We start from the raw sequence: 23,465 nt of genomic DNA, 5'->3' as shown, positions 1-23,465 counted from the left end.
ATCTGCAACCAAACTTTCATTACTCACCTCAAACCAAATGTCCAAACAAGAAACAAGAAAGCTGTTTATTACCATCAATACATATCCATTAAGATGCTTCTTCATAGATGATATGTAGCCAGGTTTATCCAAAGAAACTAGAACCACGGAAAGTGTACATAATAGCAACGCACAAGTGTAACTAAAGGAGGGGGCAGGGTATATTTTTACAGAGGAGTAAAACTATTTGTACAAACTCGGGAATTTGTATAAACTAATGTGACACGTCACATAGCATGCCACGTGGCATTGGAGGATCACATTGTATTGGGGGCCACATAATTTAATGTCACATCAATATCATGTGAACCCTCATGTCACGTGACACTTACATGGTGTGCCACGTCAATTTATACAAACTCTCGTAAAACTCTTTTTTTTTACGAGAGTTTGTACAAATAGTTTTACCCTTTTACAGAGATAACATATCATCACAATTTGGGCCTCTCTTATAGAAGCTAGAAAAAAAAAAAATATACTGAAAATTTTACAAATTCTTCTACCAGTTGCAATAATTGAATTATCTGATACCATATCCAGATGCCACTACATAAATATGCACTGATCATAAACTTGGCTTCCGAATGTAATAAATTAAATCTGAGCTTCATTCTTTGCCATCAGCAGCACGAAGAGAACCCAGCTGGACAGGTGCTTGAGTTCCCACAACTTTTGATGACCCATAAATTGACAAATCAATGCCTTGAGCTTTCTCTTTTTCAATCTGTTCCTCGATCCAGAAGTATGTGAACCTCAGCCCATCCTGTGAAGATATGCATAAACTGAGTCAGCTATCATGAATAAATCAACTTGTATATAAAGCTCAACTATTTATTGTACCTTCAGTTTCATACTAGGGGCCCAACCAAGCTTCTCCTTTATTAAGGTGTTATCTGAGTTTCGACCACGAACACCTTCTGGACTAGGAATGTGATGAATGGGGAGCTTCTTGTTCTCAAAGCTGAGGACAATCTCAGCCATCTCATTCATGCTAACCATCTCATCACTTCCAATATTCACTGGCTCATGGAAGTCCGACTTTGTCAATCTAAACACATGAATTGAAATCCAGTCAGTGTATATAGTATACCCCCTCTATCGTAACTTAAATTTACAATTTTCACTAATGACTTAAAAGTACACATAGAAGTTCTATAAAGTTAATGGTAGAACATATAAGATACTTAACCTAATTTTTATAGCTTGGCTAAGAAATGATAACAAATTCCTTTATACAAATAGCTAAGTATTATTTAAAATGACAGATGGTTGGACTTCGACCTGCAGGGAGTTAGAGTAGGTTGGTTGAATTGTGTTGGGAATGCTGCACGAATTGTGCTGCAGTACTAATGAAACATTTCCACAGATTTTCTTTTGATGATTCTTATTTTAGTTGCAAGAAGTATATAGTCACACATTAATAGTCTAAATCTCATCTCAAACCATGATAAACTTTTAGTCCCACAAACTTTCATTTAGGAACGAACTTAGCAAAACAACTGTCCAAGTCGAGAGTATAGTACCTAAGAACACCCTCTACACATTCATCAATAAATGTGAAAGAACGAGTTTGCTTCTCATCCCCCCACATCTCAAACTTATCAGTAGAAGTTATGGCCTTCCTACAAAAAGCAGCAGGAGCCTTCTCCCTCCCACCTGTAGAAATGGAAAATTATGTAATCCAGAAGCGTAAATACATATATGGATGAATATAAAGAAACGATGAATGGAATCTTGCCTTTCCATGTTCCAAAAGGTCCATATATTTTATGGAATCTTCCAATCCTACACTCAATCTCAAAGTCCTTGGTGTAATGCTTGCATAACTCTTCTGTTGCTAGCTTTTCCAAGCCATAAGCATCTTGCGGCTAAATTGCAGAGAAAACCAATTATCAATGTGGAAAGAAAAACAAAAAGATTTAAATTAATTTTCTGCATGAAATGGTTTTTATTAGTTCAGAGTGAAAAACCTCTGCAGGCCAAGTATCAGACTCCCTCAAGCTCACATTAGTATCTAGCTGTTTAAATTCAGGGTAAATGCAAGCACTTGAGGCATAAAAAAACCTGAAAATAAATGTATATGTCAATATTTACATATGGCTACCCAACACACTGTGCCATATAACTGATATCAGTAACCAAGGGAATTCATAAAAGATAGAACATGCATGAGTTTCATAGACATGTTTAACAAAAGAAATTGGAGAAGAAAAATAGACCAAGAAAAATACACAAATACCTCAAAAATTGAAACATGCAATAAAAAAATTACAACAAAATTATGTCAGCGCCTAGATTCACAAATCACCTAGCAAAATTAATACCGATCATACTCACTTACACCATGGTTCAAGTTCATAAAAAATGCTTTAAAATACACATTCAACCTGGGTAGCTAAGATTATTTTATCAATAACATCTGAAATTTTAAATTTCAAGGGATAAATAAATGGTTTCTGGTGGGTTCAGGCAACAAACCTCTTAACTCCGTTGATCCTTGCAGCCTCAAGCATGTTGAAACTGATCATGGTGTTGTTATACATAATGACGGAGTGATTGGACTGAATGAAGCCCATGCCTCCCATATCTGCAGCAAGGTTGAACACATGATCAACTCCAGTTGTCACCTTGAGACAGTTATCCATTACCCTCAGGTCAACGAGATGGAACTCATGACAGAGCATATCTTCTGTCATATGCTCATTCTTCTTCCAGTCAGAAGCAATAATATAATGTCCCTCGCTCTTCAATCGCCTGGCAATGTGAGAGGCAATAAATCCTCCAGCCCCAGTAATAGAAATCCTCAGCTTCTCCGCAGGCCAGTAGGGTTCCCTCTCAAGGTTCTCATAGGTGTATTCTCCATACGATGTTCTACCTGTACTTCCCATTCTGTACCATTTAGATCCACTAAGTAAATATGAGTATTCTTAAACAAGATGTCAATACAGAGCACAGATATATGGTCACTGACTGAAATCACAACATGGTTAGAATTGGTATACTACAAAGAAAGCAAAAAGGGTAGATGACAATGACTAGAAACTCTCCCTTCTTTCATTTTTTGAGAAAACTAAAACAAGTCTTATATTTTAAGCATAACCTTTGAAGAAGCGTGTACTTAATTCGCTAAAAGAGTTCCTTAAAAAAAAAAAAAAAAAAAATATTACTTAAGTTAATCAACAGGGGACAGATCCTATACGGACAAATTGCCCCTCAAATTGTGAAATTCAAAGCTTTACAAAACCTAAAAGGCCCATGGAAAAAAATTAAAGATCACAAACTTTGTTTAAGAACTAAACCTTATTCTCAATGTACTGATTAAAGCCTTGTCTTTTGTCTCAAGCTAAACATTCAAGCATAATCTCTGCCGAGAAAGAGTACGCAAAATCCACATAACCAAGTCCTCTACATAAATCTCTAATTCTCAACTAATAATAAAAAAATGAAAAAGAAGATCCCAAGATTTTTCATTTCTCCAATATTACAGCCAAATGAAGGATTATAAACTAGATATAAAACTACATCACTTGAGAAGAGTAAATTTACAAGTTACAGAAAAAGAGAAGCGCAAACAGAGCATTATGAGCATGCGCAATTCTACCCTAAAAAACTCATTAAATCAAACAAATAAATACAACCCACAAAATTTCCTGATGCAAAAACAGTTACATGAATAAAAATGAAATGCAAAAAAAAGAAAAAAAAAAAAAGAAAAAGAAAAAAACTGAGTGAAATAAAACAGAAATAGTAATCCCAGACATTGTCTGTATCAGAAAGTTGAGATACGAACCTTGAAAGCGTGGCAAGTGTCAAAGAAGATGACGATGGTCGTGTTAAGTAATAGAGGAGGAAATTTAACTCCCCGGACCTCCCAAGTTTGCATTTAAAAAAATGATTTTGAAAATATTTTTCAATTCTTTTTAATTTAGAGAAACTGACGTGACACATTTAGGATTTATTAAACATGTAAAATGGGTTGAAGTGAAAAGATTTAAACATATGTAGATAATATTATAATTAACGAAAGTTTGTTTAAATTTTGAAAATTAAAAACGACCACTCATCCTTCAAAATCGCTTAATCGAGCCAAATACCCAAAAAATTATCTACGAACACCTTTGATTTCTCTGCCATTTCCGGCGACGAAAGTGCCTTATTTCGGCAAATATTCGATCCTAAAGCTTTCTTACACAAAATCATGACTGATATTCAAAAAGAGGATGAAAACCCAACCCCACTCCAAATCTTAGACTCCGGCGGTGGCAACAGTTCAAAGGTTGTCGAAGAAGACGCTCCGGTAGATCATCCGATGAGTGAAGGTGGTTTAGAGGCAGAGGAGACGACGGTGACACAAGAATATAGAGAAGAATTAGAAAACGGTTCTGAAGAGGACGCCGATGAGAATTCAGGTGAGGAGGAGGATGCTGGTAGGGTATGCTTGTTACTTGTTTTTTTTGAATTGGATGAGAAATTTGATTGATTTGTGCGAATTTGGGGGAGAGGTAGTTGGTTTTATTGTTATGGTGGTTGTGGCGTTTTGTCGAGTAGTTGGCGGGCATTAGAGGAGTGGTTTTGTTTGGGTTCCAAAGGATGGGGGAAGGCAAAGGAGGCCGTAGGGAGGTTGTTCGTGGGAGGTTGGTGGGCTGGGGATGGCAGGAGGTGGCGGAATAGGGGGGCTGGAGGGCTGCCCTGCATATTGGCAAGGTTGGCCACGTACAACGCACGTAGCGCCCTCAGCCCTCCAACCTCATGGAACCTACCATAATAGCCTCTGTAGGGCTTGCATTTGCTTCCCCGATCCTCTCGAGGCCAAAAACACCCACTCCTTGATGCCCTCGAAGCCCATATCCCTAAATTGGCAGCCTATTAGTTGTTTTGGTTTTTTTTTTTTTTTTTTTGCTGATATTTAGTTTATATCAATTATGCAGATTTTCCGAAGCATAAATTATAAAGACTATGGGTTGGAGGTTGTAAGCGATAAGGTACCGTACTTCCCCATAAGGGTGACAGTTAGGTCGAGTTGGCAAGTTTTTACGAGAATAATTGATATTTTACGGGAACAGAAAAAAGGTTTAGACCAAATTCAAAGAGAGTTGTTTTGGTCAGTTTGTGAACATCAGAGAAAATTGGAAAAAATGCGTTCTAAGGGCAGGGAGTGCATTATATATTGCTGCACTTAGTTAAAAGCCAAAAAAAAAAATGAAATGTGGTTCGTGGTGGATGGAAAGCCACTAAGTTTTGGGATGATAGAATATGCCCTGATGATAGGCTTAAGATGTGGGAAATTTCCAGAAGTGGCAGAGCAAGAGAGAATAAAGAACAGTAGAGCAGTCGATAACTTGGCTAAAAAGGTTTTGGGGGGGAAGGCGTCTATTACGGGACGCGATTTAGAGGAGAGGTTAAAAGAAGGTGGGTATACCTCTTCAGAAAGGTTCAAGATGTACTTGGTATGGTTTGTGCATTCGATCCTAATGGCTTTTGACTCAACAAAAGCCATTATTACGAATTGGGTGAAGTTTGCAAGCAACATGGACTTCTTTAATGCTTATCCATGGGGACGGGTATCATTTCAGCTAACCATGAACTCTCTGCAAAGAAAAGACATGGCGTTAAAGCAACGCCAATCTGTCAAGAAGAATAGACTGAGCATGTACAATTTGTTTGGCTTCCCATGGGCAATGCAGGTAAATATTAATAGTTTTTTGTTATATTTTTTGTATTATATGTGTTTTAATTATGATATGGATTGTTTTTTTACAATGTAGGCTTGGATGTATGAGGCCATCCTTGCCCTGGCTAAGGCAGGGGGAGAGGATGAAGACTTCGGATGAGCGACTGCAATTTCCTAGGATGTTGCAGAGTGTACCCATTGGGATTACGATAAAATAGACACAGAAATTCAAGCGGCTCGGGTAAGATTAAAGGATTAATCTTTTGAATATGCACTTGTTTTTAAATGTGGCTTAAATTTGATTGATTTTTTTTCTTATTGCAGGGAGTCGTCTGTCCCTTCCTCACTGCTACTAGGGGTGAAGCGGGAGAGGAGTATGTTACATCGTTCAAAGCACTAGAGGATGAAGCAGATGAAAGGATAGAACGCCTAATGTGGGACCTAGAAGGGGTCACGTATGTGAGTGCAGTTGCAAGGCCACTACTTGAAAATGTTGTTGACGCCGAGGATGATGAAGCTCCAATCGGTGGGAGGGAAGAGGAGGAGGATGAAGAGGTTCATACGCCTCTACCCAATTGGCAAATCGGTACAACAGGTATCGCTTTGCTGAGGTGCAGGGTCGGGAGAATGAGGTGGTTGACCTCATAAACAGTATGTTTGAGAGTTTTACAATAGCCGTTTATGAGAGGTTTGAGAAGATGGAAGAACGGATGAAAAGGGTGGAGGAGAAAGTTGGTAGGGTGGAGGAGGAAGTTGGTGGGGTATTGAAAGTGGTTGAAGTGTAACCTGAGCATAAAAGAGAGAGCCGAAAGAGTAAGCATGTAATTTCTCCTTACACGACAGTAAGGTATGGAAAGAAGAGGAAAATGAAGACAAAAAATGAGGTAGTTCGTGAAAGTTAAGAAGCAAAAATGGAAGAGGAGGGTAAAGAAAAAGGCGGAGGAAGTGGGGAAGTGAAAATGGAGGAGGGTGAGGCGGGACGCGAAGGAAGTGGGGATGTGCAAATGGAGGAAGCGGGAGGAAGTGGGCAAGTGAAAACATAGGAGTTAAAGGTCGATTTGTATAGGCCAATAGAGGAGGAAAAGAAAAAACTCTTTTATACCTATTACAATGAATCTGGAAGTGATGTCCATGTGAAGTGCAAGACCGGGAATTATCCCCGGGAGTGGTTTGAAAAAATGTTGATGATGGGCAGGTGGTTTGATGACTCGGTGAGTTATTTTTCCTTATGTTTTCCATGAGGTATTGTATACTTATCATGTTGTTTTTATTTGATACAGCACATCGATAAGGTATTGGCACCCATGAGGCTACAACAGAGTAATAATGGTGATATATTGTATCCCAATTGTGCCATCACTGATGTGGCCTTTGACCAAACGCTAGTACCGACATATGACACTTTAATGAAAAAAGCCATTGGTAGAGGTGCAACAAGAGCAGGCAATCGAAAAAGATTGGCCACATATGACTTCGACGGTGTCTTTGATGATTTTTAATTTGATGATAGGATGATGTAGTATGTACGGGGGGAAAGGCCCAAACATGACCACAGTTGGGCAAAGATTAAAAGAGTATATTGCATCATCAACATCAAGGATATGCACTAGATAACCGTCGTCGCGCTTCTAGAGGAGGGCTTGCTACAGATCCTTGTCTGCAACCTAGGTATTTTTTGAGAGAGGCTATTGAAGATGGAGTTGGAGCTATTGTGCGTATTGTTCCCGTGGCTGTTGTGCGGCAGTAGGATGTTTCAGCACTTCGGTGATGAAGTACTGACGGGAAAGTGGCCACTCAAGCGCCTTCCCGTCCCAACAAATGACTCAAGGTAAATTTTGTATAAAACTTACATAATATAATTGTTCTATAAGCTGATTCTAATGCTAATGTCTTCCTCCTATTGTAGTGCTGATTACGGGGCATATGCACTGAAATTTATTGAGTTGACATGACCAACACCCCGATGGACGGCTTGAATGACAAAAAAATGAGCAATTGTCAGGAGCGTTGGGCTGTTGAGTGTTTCCATGGGCATATGGATCCCTTTTGACTGACCAGAACTCAATCCAAGTCATTGTTGATGTTGTCATCGGACTTAGAATTTTGTAGTTTATGTGATGCTGTCTTATTGGGTTGTCTTGAATAATTAGATTGTCTTGAATTAGATCAGTTGCTGTTGTTAGGCGTCAGGCTGTTGATACTTGGGTTGTGGTGCTACTGCCGATGCTAATGCTGAAGGTGTGCCAGATAATTTTGGAGGATGGGGAAGTGGCTGAAGAGAATGATGAAGAGGGGGGATGGAGGCCGCCAACCCTGCTTTTGTTTTCGGTGTATACAGGAGATTTATTTGTTGTATATAATGTTGTAATTGAATGTAATTGACACATTTCAGATTAATACAAAAGCAATTCAGTATTTCTCTCACTCTTTTGAGTTTGAGTTTATTTAGTATTCTTGTTACATGACATTGATGTGTTGATGCAATTAGGTTGTCAAATTCAGGAGAAAATATGGAATTAATATGTGTTGGTGATTTTAGTTTATCAAAATTTAGGAGAAAAGCTAGAAAAAATATGTATTGCCCATGATCGTTTAAGCGATATGTAAACGACTACATATATTGCTTAAGCGACAAAGGGTTTTCTATAAAGGATCACTTAAGCAAGACGATAAATCGTTTAAGTGATCGTGCATCTGGATAGATGTTTATGTTGTCATGGATTTGATTGCTTAAACGACCAAGGGTAAAAGCAAAGAATCGCTTAAGCGAGACCATAAATCACTTAAGCGATCGTGCATTTAGGCAAATCTTGATTCTGCCTCAGACTTGATCGCTTAAGCGACCAAGGGTAAAAGCGAAGAATCTCTTAAGCAAGACCATAAATCGCTTAAGCGATCATGCATCTGGGCAAATCTTGATTCTGCCTCAGACTTGATCGCTTAAGCGATTTGGTATCGCTTAAGCGACAAAGGGTGAATGCGAAGAATCGCTTAAGCGAGACTGTAAATCGCTTTAGCGATCGTGCATCTGGGTAGATCTTGATTCTACCTCGGACTTGATCGCTTAAGCGATAAGCGACCAAGGGTAAAAGCGAAGAATCGCTTAAGCGAGACCGTAAATCGCTTAAGCGATCGTGCATCTGGACAGATCTTGATTCTGCCTTGGACTTGATCACTTAAGCGATAGATAGCTTAAGCGACCAAGGGTAAAAGCGAAGAATCGTTTAAGCGAGATCGTAAATTGCTTAAACGATTGTGCATCTGGGCAGATCTTGATTTTGCCTTGGACTTAATTGCTTAAGCGAGACCATAAATCGCTTAAGCGATCGTGCATCTAGGCAGTTCTTGATTCTGCCTTGGATTTGATCGCTTAAGCGATCCAAAATCGCTTAAGCAATCAAAGGTAAAAGTGAAGCATTGCTTAAGTGATCTTGAGTCTTGCTTGTATGTGATCGCTTAAGTGACGGTACCAGATCGCTTAAGCGACTAAGGCTAAATACATAGGATTGCTTAAGCGAGAAATGAAATCTCTTAAGTAATCCAGTGTATTTGGATTATTTTTATTGCCTTTCACAGGACCACTTAAGCGATTAAGACTATCGCTTAAGCGATGAAAGCTTATCAACATTGGATCGCTTAAGCGATGACAGGATCGCTTAAGTGATTCCTTTTTTTTTTTTTGGAATAGGTTGTCCCATATTAAGTGACGTTAATGTGAATTTCGGACGTTCACAACATCACATGACTATTAACGTTAATGTTAAACGACATCGGTTAGTAACACTTATTAAGGCCAATTAAGAAGGATTATTTGCAACCTAATTCCATCAACACATATTAAGGTTACAACCATATGATATATGGATGAATGTCATAACGCACTAGCGTGACACGTTAGTAGAAACGTACCTAATTTCATATAAATGGATGATGTACTTGCGAATGATTAGATTGAAATAAGCTTTAGTTTTGACTGTATGATTAGTTCAGTGGACCATGATCTGTCTTGTGTCAATTGATTTGATTATTTATATCACTTAATTGATTTTTTTTTGAAAATTATATTTTAATTAAATTAGTTCTTTTACGTCTATATTAAACATGGTACATAAACATGGAATATAAATATTAAAGTATAAAATGTTTTTAAAGTACCAAAGTAAATTACCCTTAATCGCTTAAGCGATATATGGTGTCGTTTAAGCGATCCCGTCTATTTAGCCTTGGTTGCTTAAGCGATATATGGTTTCGCTTAAGAGATCTTGTCTATTTAGCCTTGGTCGCTTAAGCGATAATAAATTGCTTACGCGATCTTGTCAAAGGCAGAATAAAGGTCATCCGACTACAGTGGATTGCTTAAGCGATCTTAGGTCTCTCTTAAGCGATCCAGTATGTTCAGACTTAGTCGCTTAAGCGATCACGTACAAGCAAGGATCAAGATCACTTAAGCGATGCTTCACTTTTACCCTTGGTCGCTTAAATGATTTTGGATCGCTTAAACGATCAAGTCTGAGGCAGAATCAAGAACTACTAAGATGCATGATTGCTTAAGCGATTTATGGTCTCGCTTAAGCGATTTTCGGTTTTACCCTTGTTCGTTTAAGCGATTTTGGATCGCTTAAGCGATTAAGTTCGAGGCAGAATCAAGATCTGCCCAGATGCACGATTGCTTAAGCGATTTATAGTCTTACTTAAGCGATTTGGGATTGCTTAAGCGATCAAGTCTGGCGTAGAATCAAGATCTGCCCAGATGCACGATTGCTTAAGCGATTTAAGGTATCGCTTAAGCGATTCTTCGCTTTTACCTTTGGTCGCTTAAGCGATTTGCCATTTTTCTTCTTATCTCGCCGATCTTTTGATATTATGCACGTTTGAGTGAGAAATTATATTCCGTATTGTGGCTGAGCTTTATATTCAATCATAACCATCCATATTTGTGAAATGAGGTACGTTTCTACTAACGTGTCACACTCGTGACTAATTCAGTAAATTGATTGATTGATTGATTGTCTTGATACGACAATGATGTTGATAATATTTATTTTGCTTATCTTGCTTCTTTGGGTAGCTATCAGTGTTGTTCAAAGGTAATATGCGAAATTTTACTAACTTAAACCCTTTTTAAAATTGATGAAAATAAAAAATAATTAATTTGATTTAATACGTTATAAATGATTTATTCAAGGTAACAATAAAATTTAAAATATAAAAAATTGAAAACAACAACTCTTGAATGGTTGGCCTTAGCAACTCTCTCGATTTCATCATTCTTTTTGGTGACATAACTGGAAATACAGGGACATAAAATCAGTTTAATGCACCACAAAAAAGAAACAAAATAACTTCATCAGATCGCTTAAGCAATCTTCGGTCGCTTAAGCGATCTGCTTGTCAGATCTGCATATAAGAAAAGATCGCTTAAGCAACCTTATGTCGCTGAAACGATCTGGTGGCCACTAGATGATCTGAGTAGCAGATCGCTTAAACGATATGCAGATAGTGATCTTATGTCGCTTAAGCGATCTGATCTTATCTACAGATTGTGCTTTCTTGCTATTGATGAATTTGAACCTAATTATCTCGATCTGCATGTGATCGATTCTGGCAATGGCTTCTCTTGTGGCCAGCTTGCTTGCAAATTGAGCATTTATGTATTCTCTGAGGAACCTTAGAGGCTGATGGAATACACTTAAACTTTTTTTCTCTCCCTTTCTGTCTTCTTGAATCGCGGATGGATGATAATGTGAATCAACTCTGGCGGTAACACCCATTGCTCTTCTGGAGGAATTGGATATATCGTTTCCAAATAAGCCAGCATGTAGTGATTTGCCATATAGAGAGGGGAGCAAATTTCCATGTAAATTCTTAAACCAAAATCCGGCTTCCGTTGGTGTTTTAGTGCTGCTAGTGCATGAGGACAAGGTAAACGTTGAATGTCAAGCACTTTACAGCTGCAAGTTTTACTAAGAAGGTTAACTAGGGCATTCGGACCGTAGCCATGCACGGTGAACTCTTAAGCATTAAGAGGATAGACAAACAGTGCATTTGATAGTTCCATACGTTCTTGCAATAATTTTTCAGCTGACGAAACAAGGGTTGTGGTAAAATTATCTGACTTCGTACGACGCTCATAGAACCACTGTGACAATGTCTTATGGATTGCTATAAAAAAGGGCAACTATTGGAAACTCTCTTTCTATTAACATCTTCGAATTTATGGATTCGGCTATGTTCGTGGTCATGATATCAAACCTTCTTCCAAGAAAGTAAGCTTTACTTCATCGCTTGAAACCAACATCATGCTCAAGATACTTAGCAATTCTATCATCCTTGATTCGGATTTGTCGGAAGTGCTCCTCAAACTCATCAACTCGATAAGCTTTTGCTGCCATGTAATATGTCTGAAGGAGGCCATCACACTTAAACTTTTGTTTTATATTCTCACCAAGGTGCCTCATATAGAATCTATGATGTGCTTGAAGGTAAATAGTGGCAATCCCCTTCTTTATAGAGTTATGCCTATCGGATATTATGCACAACTCATCACTGTTAGGCACCATCGTACGTAATTGCTGAAAAAACCAAGTCCACGACTTGCCATTCTCAGAGTCAACCACACACCATGCAACGATATATGTTTGATTCTTGTTGTCCTATATAGTGGCCACTAACAATGTACCTCCATACTTTCCTGTAAAAAAGCAACCATCAACAACCAACATCTTTCTCATGTTTACAAAACCCTTTATAGCAAAACCATAAGTAACAACAAAATATTTAAACCTCATATTCTTGTCCCACTTCAAAGCCATCTTGCTACCTTGGTTTGTCAACTCAAGCATATAATGGTACGCTTCTAATACTGCATACCCGTGCTCCGGCGTCCCCCTCACAAAATCTTGCATATGTTATCTCCTTTTCTAGCATTTCCAGTAACTAATAGCACATCCCAACTCTGTGCGCACAAGTCTCTGAATTTCTTTAAGAGATGGACCTTTCCCTTCAACGAACTGACTTTTGACAAATTGTCCAATAACATCAGCGGAGGCTTGTCAATGCTCACCTGAAATATGTCCCAAACCACATGTGTGCTCACAGGTATATGTGCTAACAATAAATTTTTTGAACTTCGCCAACCTTCTACAATAAACCCGCCACTTGTACTTTCGGTCACGATATGCAACCGTCACAGCCAATGAATTAGACTTTTTGGTGATGAACTCAAAATTATCTCTCAAGGCAACAAGTTTTAGCTTCCTCACCAATTCCTCTTTGTTGTCAAATAAATACCCTATGCGCAACTTCGATCCATCCGTAAAAACATGAGGTGATTCATTACTACTTGCAATTGCCCCCTCTGAACTTGCATAAAGGTCCATAGGGTTCTCTTCCTCACAAACTAGACCATCTGCATAATCTATATTTAAAGTAATCTCTAATCTATGGGAACATGTACGGGGTCCTCCTCTTCAACATTTTCATTCTGCCGCACATGACCAACCTCTTCTACAATATCCTCCTCACTGCCCAAATCACCGCTTACTCTTGATTTTTCAACTAAGAAATCAATGTCCTCGTAGTTCAAATTAAAACCAGCATTCTCTCCGCCAACTTCCTCGTTATCCCCTTCCTTTGAACCAACTTCCAACGGTTTATTTACAAAAGAAACCCTTAAAATGGGCCTCGAACCATTATCGGCCACATCAATCATATATAACTTCACACCTTCATCCGACTTTAATATAGCAGGATGTACCTTATAATATTCAGGAAATCTGCTTAAAACATACTTCACAACTACATCGCTATGTGAGCAACTCAATTCACCTTTTCTAATTATTTCATCAATCAACTCATCAAAACTAACTTGTGCGCTCACAACAATTGGTATAACTTCTTTGCTCTTCCCAATCCACTTCCAACAACTTTCTTCCTCCACCCACTCACCAAAATATTCAACACCCAAAACAGCTTGTCCCATGTCTAAGAATAGCCAAGTACCTATAATGCAAGGAAAAAAAAAATTATTAACTGATGTATTAAGGGTTGAAAGATTTTAAAAAGCATCTGCAGAGTCGCATGAGCGATCTAGTGTATCGTTTAAGAAATCTGGTATATCATTTACTGGATCCCTTAAGAGATCTAGTATAAATAAGCCTGATCGCTTAAGCGATCTTTTGCCATTTACCTGATCGCTTAAACGATCTGCTGCCATACACCAGACTTATAACAGATCGTTTAAGCGATTTTCTACCATTTACCTGATCGCTTAAGCAATCTGCTGCCATATACCAAACTTATAGCAGATCACTTAAGTGGTCTTTTGCCATATACCTGATCGCTTAAGCGATTTACAATCTGCTGCATTATACCAGACATACTAGATCGCTTAAGCGATCCATCATATCTAGAACACATTGTTAATTATCTCCACCTACAATCCGTGCTACCACCCCTGCTACCCAAATGCAAGAAAATATTTAACAAATTTTACTTTTTTCAACTTGCATTACATCAAACACAACCCAACAACCTAAACAACTAAATCAAAATCATAACCCAAACCAAATCCATCATTAAATCTTTGTAAATCGAAATATAAAATGGAAATGGGAGATACATATACCTGGACGAAATGTGAGGAGGAGAAGAAAGATCTGTGGTGGAGAAGATGTTAACGGTAGAGGAAAAGGATATTGTTAATGGCAGGAAGAAGAAGATGTACAGGAAGAAGAAGATGTAGACGAAGCTTAGAAGAAACAACAACTATGGGAAGGATAAGTTAATGGCGGGAGGAAGAAAAAAAAGGTGTTTGGGTTTGTTTGCAAGAATTTCGGCTCTTTGGGGACATATTGTAATTTTTAAAAGATTACACAATACTTCATTAATCCTAATTAACCACTAATTATGTTTAATTAACCTTAATCAATAATAAGGCTATTTACTTAACACTTTCAAACTACATGATCTTTTACTTAAATTTGAACTTAATTTGGCCTTTTAATAAAATGCCCATAATGCGAGAATCTTACGATAGATCTGAAGACTGAAAGCTCAAGATGTCTTTGTAACTAGCCCCTTCTATAAATAAATAGAGTTAGGCTTAGCAATAAGACATAAAATTTCTAATTTTTCTTAGCCTATATAAATTAATAACATAAGGAGAAGTTATATTAAATAGCATTATTTGGAGATTTGAGTTGAAAATTAGTACTTTTTGGAAAATCTCTCACAATATAGCACAATTTTATTTTCCGGACGGAAATGCTTCCTTTGACTCTTTTTTCAACTTTAAACGAAACACATTCTTCAACCCTTAAAACCTATCTAATTCACTCTCCGTAATTACAATCCCTAATAAATGGACGGATATTTATGTAGATGAGTGGTTAATATTGGCTGTTTGTAGAGATGGCAATGGGCCCGAGATTTTTGGGTACCCGACCCGAAAAGGGTGGGCTTTACCCGTGGGTGACGGGCTTGGGCTTGATTTTAAGGCCTGACCACGGGTACGGCCTGGCCTGCAAATTTTAGTATCAATTTTACTAATTTACCCTTATACTATATATTTAATTACAGTATTATCCTAAGTATATATATCCATTTTTCCCAAACCCTAACCTCAATTTTCAATTTCTCATCCCATTCCCTAAACTCTCTCCACCTGCTGCCCTTCCTAACATATCTCTCTCTCTATTTGCAGTTCTGCAATCTGCATCTCCGTCGCCGTTGCCTGCTTAGATAAGTAAGACTCTTGACTCTTTTTTTTTTTTTTTTGGTGCTTTTCATTTGTCATCCAAAATCTTCGATTTTGAGCTTCTGGGTGGTGTTGACTTTGATTCTAATTGTTCATGGCGTCGATGATTGTGAATGTATTTTGCGCGGCAAAACTTTAATGGGGTTTTGTTGTTATAGTTTGAACTGTTAAGTCATTCATGTTTCGTTTCTGAGATGGTTTTTGATTTTTGAAGTTCTGAATCTTTTGGGTTTTGGAGTGGAAGAAATTGAATGTTTTGTTTGGGATGAAGAGATGTTGAAAGGTTGACGTTTTGAGCTGTTCTGGTTGTCTACGTGGGGGGGTTTTCATTTTTTTTTTTCTTTTGATTGTTTAAATATTTTGGGTTAATTTAATTTCATGAATCTATTTGGCTATTGACAAAAATTTAATTTCTGCTTGAGATGTAAAGTTTAATTTAATGGGGTTTTGGGTTAATTTAATTTCAGGAGTCTGTAGCTTTTCTTTTGCAGTTTCTAGCAGAGTTGTGGTCTGTGCAGAGTTAGGTCTTATAAAAGTGAGATTCTCTTCTTCTTCTTTTATTGAATTTCCTTGAACCCTTGAATTAGATTTAAATTATTGTTGTTAAAATATAATGCATTCTTTCTGGCGACAAGGTTATGTAATTCTTTGATTCAGCTTATGATGTTAGACTCTTTAGTTGGTGGTCAATAATATGAACAAACATCTAATTAACAGACTCGCCAATTTCTATCTTTGATTGATGTTTCTCACAAAATCATCCTTTCTTTCTTCAGTTTCTCCCATGGTTTCAACGTGTAAGACCTCCTTTAACTTTTGTTGATTCTTTTGCTGATTTACTTTGATTCTTAGATTAATAATTTCTGTCTTTTAATTTTATCTTGTCGTGAATTTTGTTGCTTACAATTATTAACGAAATAAATCAGATTCTGTTTTGTTTGTTTGAATTTGAATTCTCTGCTTGGTTTTCTTGTTATTCTTTTTCAGGCAGTTCAATCTCTGACGAAGAATTTGTTGCTTGTGTCCCCAAATATCGGCCTTTGATTGTATTTTAATATTGTAAAGTTGTCATGATCTTTCTGTAGCTATAAAATTTATTAGAAAACTTCCTTAATGGGGAGAAATTTTGGTGCAATTTCATATGTGCTGTTGGCTAAACATATTCTTGATATAGAGGATGCTAACTCGGTATACTGGTAAATGAAATTTTTGTGAAATTTCAGATATAGCAGAAACGTATCAGAAGTTTTTTTGTACATATGATATAAGTAAGCATTATATGGACAAAATTATAGTAATCAAATTTCCAATAAGTATATTGATATTAAAAGTAAAAATGGATGAATGCATATTTATATATTTGGTAAGTATTCAAAAATAAATTAATATTTAAAAACTGTTTGTAAAATTTAAAATATAAAAATAGTTTGAAATTTATTAATATTTTAAAAATTGACATTATAAAAAAATTGCAGGCTTGGGCTGGGCCTGTGGTTATAAAAAGCCCGTCAGGCCGGGCCTGGGCTTTGCCTATCATACCCGTGACGGGCTCGGGCCTGTGTCATGAGGTCGGGCTTGGGCCTGGGCTAAGGGGTACCCGGTCCCGACCCGGCCCATTGCCATCACTAGCTGTTTGAGTTAATTTTTATATGGAGATGTTGAAAATTAAAGGATTTTGATGAAACCTAAGATTGCCTATTGATCGACTTTGACCGTTTGAGCAGCCGAAGGTTCAAGATGATGAAAAATGGTCGATACTGGTCGATAGAAGGGTATCAAGCACTTTTTTGGTCAATAGAGGGTATTTACAATTTTACTTAGCCGACACCCAATTTGGATAGTATAAAATTATCCTTCGTGAAAATTAAAGATACCCCTTTATCGGTCGGTTTCGGCCATTTTTTGCATCTTCAACCTTAGGTTGCCGAAATAAACTAATTCGCCCGATACTCCTTGTCAACCAAAAAACGCAAGTTCCCTATATCATTTTCCACCGTCAACAACCATTAAAACCACCCAAATTTGCACCATCAAACAACAGTCAACCCAATCTCACATCCTAAACCAACATCAACCAACATCTCTATCAAAACCCTAAATCTAAAACAATACAACAAAATCTTAAATGCAAGTCAAATCGACTGAAATTCTAGATCAAATTGAATAGCAAAATCAGTTTATAGGCTGAGTTTTCAAAGTCTTTGATGGAGAGAATGGTTAGGATGAGTTTGAAGAAGATGAGTGAATGGTGTTTATTCATATATGAAGGCATTTTTGTCCTTCAAATTTGTGTAATTTTGGATTGTGCTATTTGTTTAAAAAGTTTTCAAAAAATGATAGTTTTAAATTCCTTACTCAAAATAGTGTCATTTTATATAATCTCTCTAAAAATAAAATATATTTATTAGGAAATTGAAAGTAAAATATGCAAATGCAACAAACTTACACGTTTGAACTTCTTCTTATTTTCACATTGAATGGAACCTCAATTTTATAATTTAAAAACTACGGATGAAAATGGTCCTTTATAAAATACATAATACAATATTATTAGAATTTTTAAAAAATTATATTGATTTGATTTTATAACTTTATAGAGTTAGAAATTTTCTTTTGGGACCTGAAATTAATTTTTAAAATATAGGATAAGAATATAATTATACGCAAATTTGTAAGAAAAAAAATATAAAAAATGTATATTTCCATATATTTAGGAAATTTTATTTTTTAAAACACAATGGAATATGTTTCATTAAAAATCTTCATGTTTATAAGTTTTGAGTAAATTAAAGATTCGTTGGGCCCATGGACTCATTCCGAAACCCAAAAGAGTCCAGCCCATGCCTTTCTATTTATATGTCGGGTCAGTTGCTGGATCGGGTTGTTAATTTTGTGCCTCAATTAGACCCGTTATTAACCACCCCTCTCCAACCAGATTCATCGACAAACAAAGAAATGCAAAAGAGGGAACAGGGAAAGTCCGGTGGAATGGCTGGCGGAGCCGCTGCCCCAGCAGCGAAGAGGGGCCGTCCGTTCGGCAGCACCAGCGGCAGTTCCTCTGGCATCGGTGCTTCAGCGGATACTGTTGCTCCAACGACTCTTCTAGGTCCATCCCTTCAAGTCCACAGCTCCTTCGCTGGTCAGTTAATTAATAACCCTAGCACTTTATAAAAACCCTAATTTATATTAAATTTGAATTGGAATTCATAAATGCTCTGTTAATTTCCAGATCAAAACAATAAAAGAATAGTTCTTGCTCTTCAAAGTGGACTTAAGAGTGAATTAACATGGGCTTTGAATACTCTCACATTGCTCTCCTTCAAAGAAAAGGACGATATTCGCAAAGATTCTACTCCTCTTGCCAAAATACCTGGCCTACTTGATGCTCTTCTCCAAGTTGTATGTGCGCTCATTTTTTTATTTGTTACTGCAATTTATTGCAAGCTTTCTGGCCCTTGAATTTGATGTGTTATTGCATTGTTGATATTACTTTAAACAGATTGATGACTGGCGTGATATAGCGCTGCCTAAAGAACTAAGAAAGACAACTAGAAATAGAACATTAGGTGTAAATTCGTTGGTAACCGGATTTGGTTATGCGTATGAGGCATTGGGCTCAAATAATAATACTGCTTCACGTTCTGGGTAAGTAAGGTGCATTGTAATATGAATGAGTTAGATTTGGTTCGAGGAACTTGAGCATGAATGTTGGGTGATTTCTTTTTGTGTTGTAGAGTTGGATCTGCTGCTTCTGCGGCCGAGGGACAGAGAAATGCTGCTAAAGTTCGTTCTTCAGAGTGGTGGTTTGATGAAGATGGCTTGTTTAATCTAGATGAAGAGGGGCGTGCAGAGAAGCAGCAGTGTGCCGTTGCTGCCTCTAATATCATTAGGAACTTTTCATTCATGCCAGATAATGAAGTCATTATGGCCCAACATCGTCATTGTTTGGAAACAGTGTTCCAGTGCATAGAAGATCACATCACAGGTCAGAAGTAGTGGTTGGTAGTGAACTTGGGAATATTTTCTTGCATGCATTTGTTGTTGAATTTATGATATTTCATTCTGTTCTTTCTTTTATTTGGTGTTGTTTCTGAGGTCAAGTGCTTCAAAAAATTTTGACGAATTTTTGATTTATGGTTGTTTGCCTTGATGTCTCTTGAAGAGATATTGCGATCTATTGTGTCATTGAATCATTTCGTACCTCAATTAGAAGATGACCAATCTAATTGGTTTGGCTTATGTACTTACCACACATTCGCACAAAGTCAGGAAATGTTGTAGCTAATATATGTGGAGTCTCTAGAATTCCATAAGGTTGAGTATGATGTTATTGGTTTCAAGTTTGATGGAACCCAAGGGTCCCACATAGAAATTTATTTCATTCCAATTTCAGGCACTTTCTCTAAGCTGATAGCCATATGTTTAAGTATCTTAGTTTTCTTCGTGGTGGGATGTTGTTAATAATATATATAGAATGTTTGAAAATGGAAGACAATTTCCAGTCTAGTGTCCTAATAATCAATTTATGAAGGGTGACCGAGGGTGCTTGATGCAAATTGGATGAAGAATGAATGCCAACTTATGGTGCCAAATATGGAGTTTATCATGTTTTAGATGGATTAGCCTACTAAGGAGCTTGCTTAACTGTATACTATTTATATGAAAAATCCTTGAGCTTAAAGATTTTCAAATTTTTGTTTTTATGGTTTTTGGAATTGCTAAAAGTCGTTTTTTTTTTTTTTATGACAAATGCTCTTTTCAATTTTTTTTTTAGTTGTTTGGTTGTTATTAGGGAAGAAATTTTTGAAAATCTTCAGAAACTCATTTAGTTTTACAGTGAGCTTTTCTGTGGAGCTCTTTTTGAGCTTTTTTTTTTAAATTTAAATTCTTTTAGATAACACTTGATTGTTTTATAAATTATACTATACCACTGTCACAACTTAATCTTTTTATTCAACACAACTTACATTTAGCATTCTATGATCTTATTTTGTACAAGTCCTAAAATGATACAATTTTATCATATTACATTGTTTTTTAGTAAAAGGTTGTTTTGTATTTCCTCATTAATTTAGCTCAAACATAGAGAACTGGATGGAAAAAGTATTGAAAAGTAACAGTTTCTGTATGCCTGTATTCAGGTTGAAGGCAATTCTATTAATTGCTGGAGACAGGTTGGAATTAGGATTAGAAGATCAGTTTTTAATGTTTAGCAAGATAGAATAAAACTGGAATCTTTCAACAGGATGTTGTGTTATTGGTTTTCAAGATTTGTATATGGCATTGCTGTGAGGTTAGAGTTGGAAATGCAGAGAGAGAAAACAAAAAAGGTTAGACCCTACGGAACTACATGACCCGAAAATGGTTCTGATGTGCCAAAAATTCTGCAATTTGGGAATTTTAGTTTCAGGGTGCTAGAGAGTGGAGGCTAAGTTTCTTAAGTACAAGGGTTTAATAAAAAACTGATATAAGTATATCTCTATATGGTTTTGTGATAGTCTTATCTTCTTTCTTGTTGAGTACAACAAAAACTTGAGATCTGCCTTCTTTTATTAATGCAAAAGTAAAAAAAAGGTTTTTCTATGTAGTCAGGAATGCACTAAAATTTCACAATGTTGACAGAGGACGAGGAACTTGTTACAAATGCCCTTGAGACAATTGTAAATTTGGCTCCGTTGCTTGATCTTCGAATTTTCAGTTCATCAAAGCCGTCTTACATCAAAATAAAGTGAGAATTTATCTTTAATTTTGCTTTAGCTTATGGTACTCTGTTTTATGACTTGTGTTCTGTAAATTCATTAATTCCGTTTACCAAACAGAGAGAAACGTGCAGTTGCAGCTATCATGGGGATGTTGGGGTCTGCATTTAAAGCATGGCATTGTGCAGCAGCTGAGTTAATTGGGCGTTTGATAATAAATCCTGATAATGAGCCCTTCCTTCTTCCATTTGTTCCTCAGGTTTATATTATTGTGATCAACTGTCCTTTGTTGTATGATAAATAAATCTTGTATTTGCATTTTATTGATCATATTGGGTGGCAACATGAATACCACAGATACATAAACGCTTGGTTGATCTTATGAGCTTGCAAACAATTGATGCACAAGCTGCTGCTGTTGGCGCACTATATAACCTTGCGGAAGTTAATATGGATTGCAGATTGAAGCTTGCTAATGAGCGATGGTAATTTTCTTTTTGATTTTCCAAGTTATCAATAGTGCACACAAAGATATTTTTGTTTAGGATTGTACTACTGAATATCTATTTTGATGATGACACAATTTCTTCCTATAATTATTTTCACTCAGGGCAATTGATCGACTGCTGAAAATTATCAAGACACCACAAACAGTTCATGAAGTTTGCAGGAAAGCAGCAATGATACTAGAGAGTCTTGTGTCTGAGCCTCAGAACAGGGTCTTGTTGCTAGCTTATGAGAATGCGTTTGCGGAGATACTCTTCTCAGATGGTAGGTTTTCTGATACGTTTGCTAGGATATTGTATGAACTTACATCTAGGCCGAACAACAAAATGGCGGCTGCACGTGGTGTATGGGGCATGTAGCTTAAGGCTTACGCCCAGCATGGTCATGTTAGTTGGGGTCTGGGAGCAAGAATATTTAATGGTTTCAGAGAGAGTACGGGTATGATTTAATTGTACATACCAGCTGACTTAAATTATGGTTGGTCATAGTTAATGTGGTAGTTGATAGTGTTACTATGTTGTTGTATGTACCTAACTAATGCATTGAGTAATGCTTGTATCTCAACTTCTTGAAACCGTATGACCATTTGTTAAATAGGTCCTCAGATGTAAGACAATATTCTAGATTTTAATATGCATCCTTTAATACTAACGTAAACAATAATGAAACATAACGTGTATTTATGCAAGAATAGGAGAATCGCCAATCATAATTTGATCATATTCATAAGACAGGAAACCAAAGGTTGCTTGTTCAAATGTGTAAGCCGCCCTTGATTCTTTGAAACATGTTGTCTAGTTAGATATTTAGGTCCGTTTGATTCATTATTTTGATAGTTCTTAGAATAATATTTTAAAAAAAAGTTAAATTGGATGGGTATTACGATGTAGGACTCGAAAATTAACAAAAATATCTCTTATGTTTGTTTATTTACTAAACACCCTTATAATAAAATATTAAAAGTTAATAAAAACACCCCCAATCCACCTATTAAATACGGACAGTCGGCCACCATTGTTGAAGTGTGGTTGGAGTGTTTTTGCAATTTCTAAAAAAAATATTTAGGGGTATTTAGTTAAATTAACAAATTTAAGAGGTTTAAAAAAAATTAAAAAATATAAAATAATATTTTGAAAATAATAACATTTTACTGTTTAACTTTTTTGGGCATACTAATAATAGTATTCTCAAAAGCAAAACAAACGAAGCCTTAGATTTCTAAATTGAAGTTAGGGCTAATTTAGTTCCACTTTCCTACTACAAGTTGCAAAGATATAATGAATAAATAAATTTTACTAATCCACTGCGGGGTGGTTTGATGGTAGAAGAGCAAAAGAGGATCTGACATAATCTCCTAAGTTGAAGTCTCTTTGAGGATAAAAGAGCAAGATGAGGATCTAACATGATTTTTCGAATACGAGTTTTCACGGTTGCCATAGGGTAACCATTAGAGCTCATACCCGGTTGGTAGTTTCAAAAGATTAGTTGAGGTGCGTGTAAGCTGGCTTGGAAAAAAAAAAAAATTACTATAGCAAACTGACAAGGTGGTCAAATGAATCACGAATGTCAGGATTTTAGATGAAAAGACAGAGCTTTCATGTTTGTTCAAAATTGGTCTTCATAGATGCGTGCAAGTTTTCCATTAATGATCTTTCTTGGAAGATGAAGGTTAAAGAAGTACAAGAAAGCAACTTTCTGAATCTTATATTATCAACTCATATAAAAATTACATAAATGCTACTAGCCCACTTGGATGTGAATTGAAACTACAATGTTCCACATTCATAATACT

General features: G+C 36.6%; 2 protein-coding genes across 2 annotated transcripts; one reads left to right on the top strand and one right to left on the bottom strand.

Annotated features, from left to right (window-relative positions):
* Positions 1-415: 415 nt before the first annotated feature.
* Positions 416-3,870, bottom strand: LOC116131114 (GDP-mannose 3,5-epimerase 2-like). Its single transcript, XM_031416748.1, has 7 exons — positions 3,830-3,870; positions 2,518-2,928; positions 2,010-2,103; positions 1,778-1,907; positions 1,563-1,695; positions 880-1,087; positions 416-802 (listed from the first exon to the last, which is right to left on the bottom strand). Exons 2-7 carry the CDS (start codon positions 2,925-2,927, stop codon positions 647-649), a joined length of 1,131 nt encoding a protein of 376 aa, XP_031272608.1. The 5' UTR covers position 2,928; positions 3,830-3,870; the 3' UTR covers positions 416-646.
* A 14,498-nt stretch (positions 3,871-18,368) lies between these two features.
* Positions 18,369-22,185, top strand: LOC116131125 (armadillo repeat-containing protein LFR-like). The gene is made up of 8 exons (XM_031416759.1): positions 18,369-18,606; positions 18,697-18,866; positions 18,967-19,112; positions 19,202-19,452; positions 21,090-21,195; positions 21,287-21,425; positions 21,524-21,651; positions 21,777-22,185. The coding sequence occupies exons 1-8, from the start codon at positions 18,423-18,425 to the stop codon at positions 22,030-22,032; spliced, it is 1,380 nt and encodes a 459-aa protein (XP_031272619.1). The 5' UTR covers positions 18,369-18,422; the 3' UTR covers positions 22,033-22,185.
* The last annotated feature ends 1,280 nt before the right edge of the window (positions 22,186-23,465 follow it).

This window comes from Pistacia vera, unplaced genomic scaffold (genome assembly GCF_008641045.1).
Source record: "Pistacia vera cultivar Batoury unplaced genomic scaffold, PisVer_v2 Contig23, whole genome shotgun sequence".
Taxonomy (NCBI): domain Eukaryota; kingdom Viridiplantae; phylum Streptophyta; class Magnoliopsida; order Sapindales; family Anacardiaceae; genus Pistacia; species Pistacia vera.
The sequence above is the reverse complement of the archived record's forward strand: the minus strand, read 5'-3'. Positions and strand labels throughout refer to the sequence as shown.

What these genes read in the sequence shown, in the direction of transcription:
- LOC116131114 (XM_031416748.1), bottom strand. Translation starts at nt 2,927, where the DNA reads ATGGGAAGTACAGGTAGAACATCGTATGGAGAATACACCTATGAGAAC. An exon ending in AGGATCAACGGAGTTAAGAG is followed by an intron (nt 2,104 to 2,517) that starts GTTTGTTGCCTG and finishes ATTTATTTTCAG; the next exon opens with GTTTTTTTATGCCTCAAGTG. An exon ending in CTGATACTTGGCCTGCAGAG is followed by an intron (nt 1,908 to 2,009) that starts GTTTTTCACTCT and finishes TCTGCAATTTAG; the next exon opens with CCGCAAGATGCTTATGGCTT.
- LOC116131125 (XM_031416759.1), top strand. Translation starts at nt 18,423, where the DNA reads ATGCAAAAGAGGGAACAGGGAAAGTCCGGTGGAATGGCTGGCGGAGCC. An exon ending in AATACTGCTTCACGTTCTGG is followed by an intron (nt 19,113 to 19,201) that starts GTAAGTAAGGTG and finishes TTTGTGTTGTAG; the next exon opens with AGTTGGATCTGCTGCTTCTG. An exon ending in CCGTCTTACATCAAAATAAA is followed by an intron (nt 21,196 to 21,286) that starts GTGAGAATTTAT and finishes TTTACCAAACAG; the next exon opens with AGAGAAACGTGCAGTTGCAG.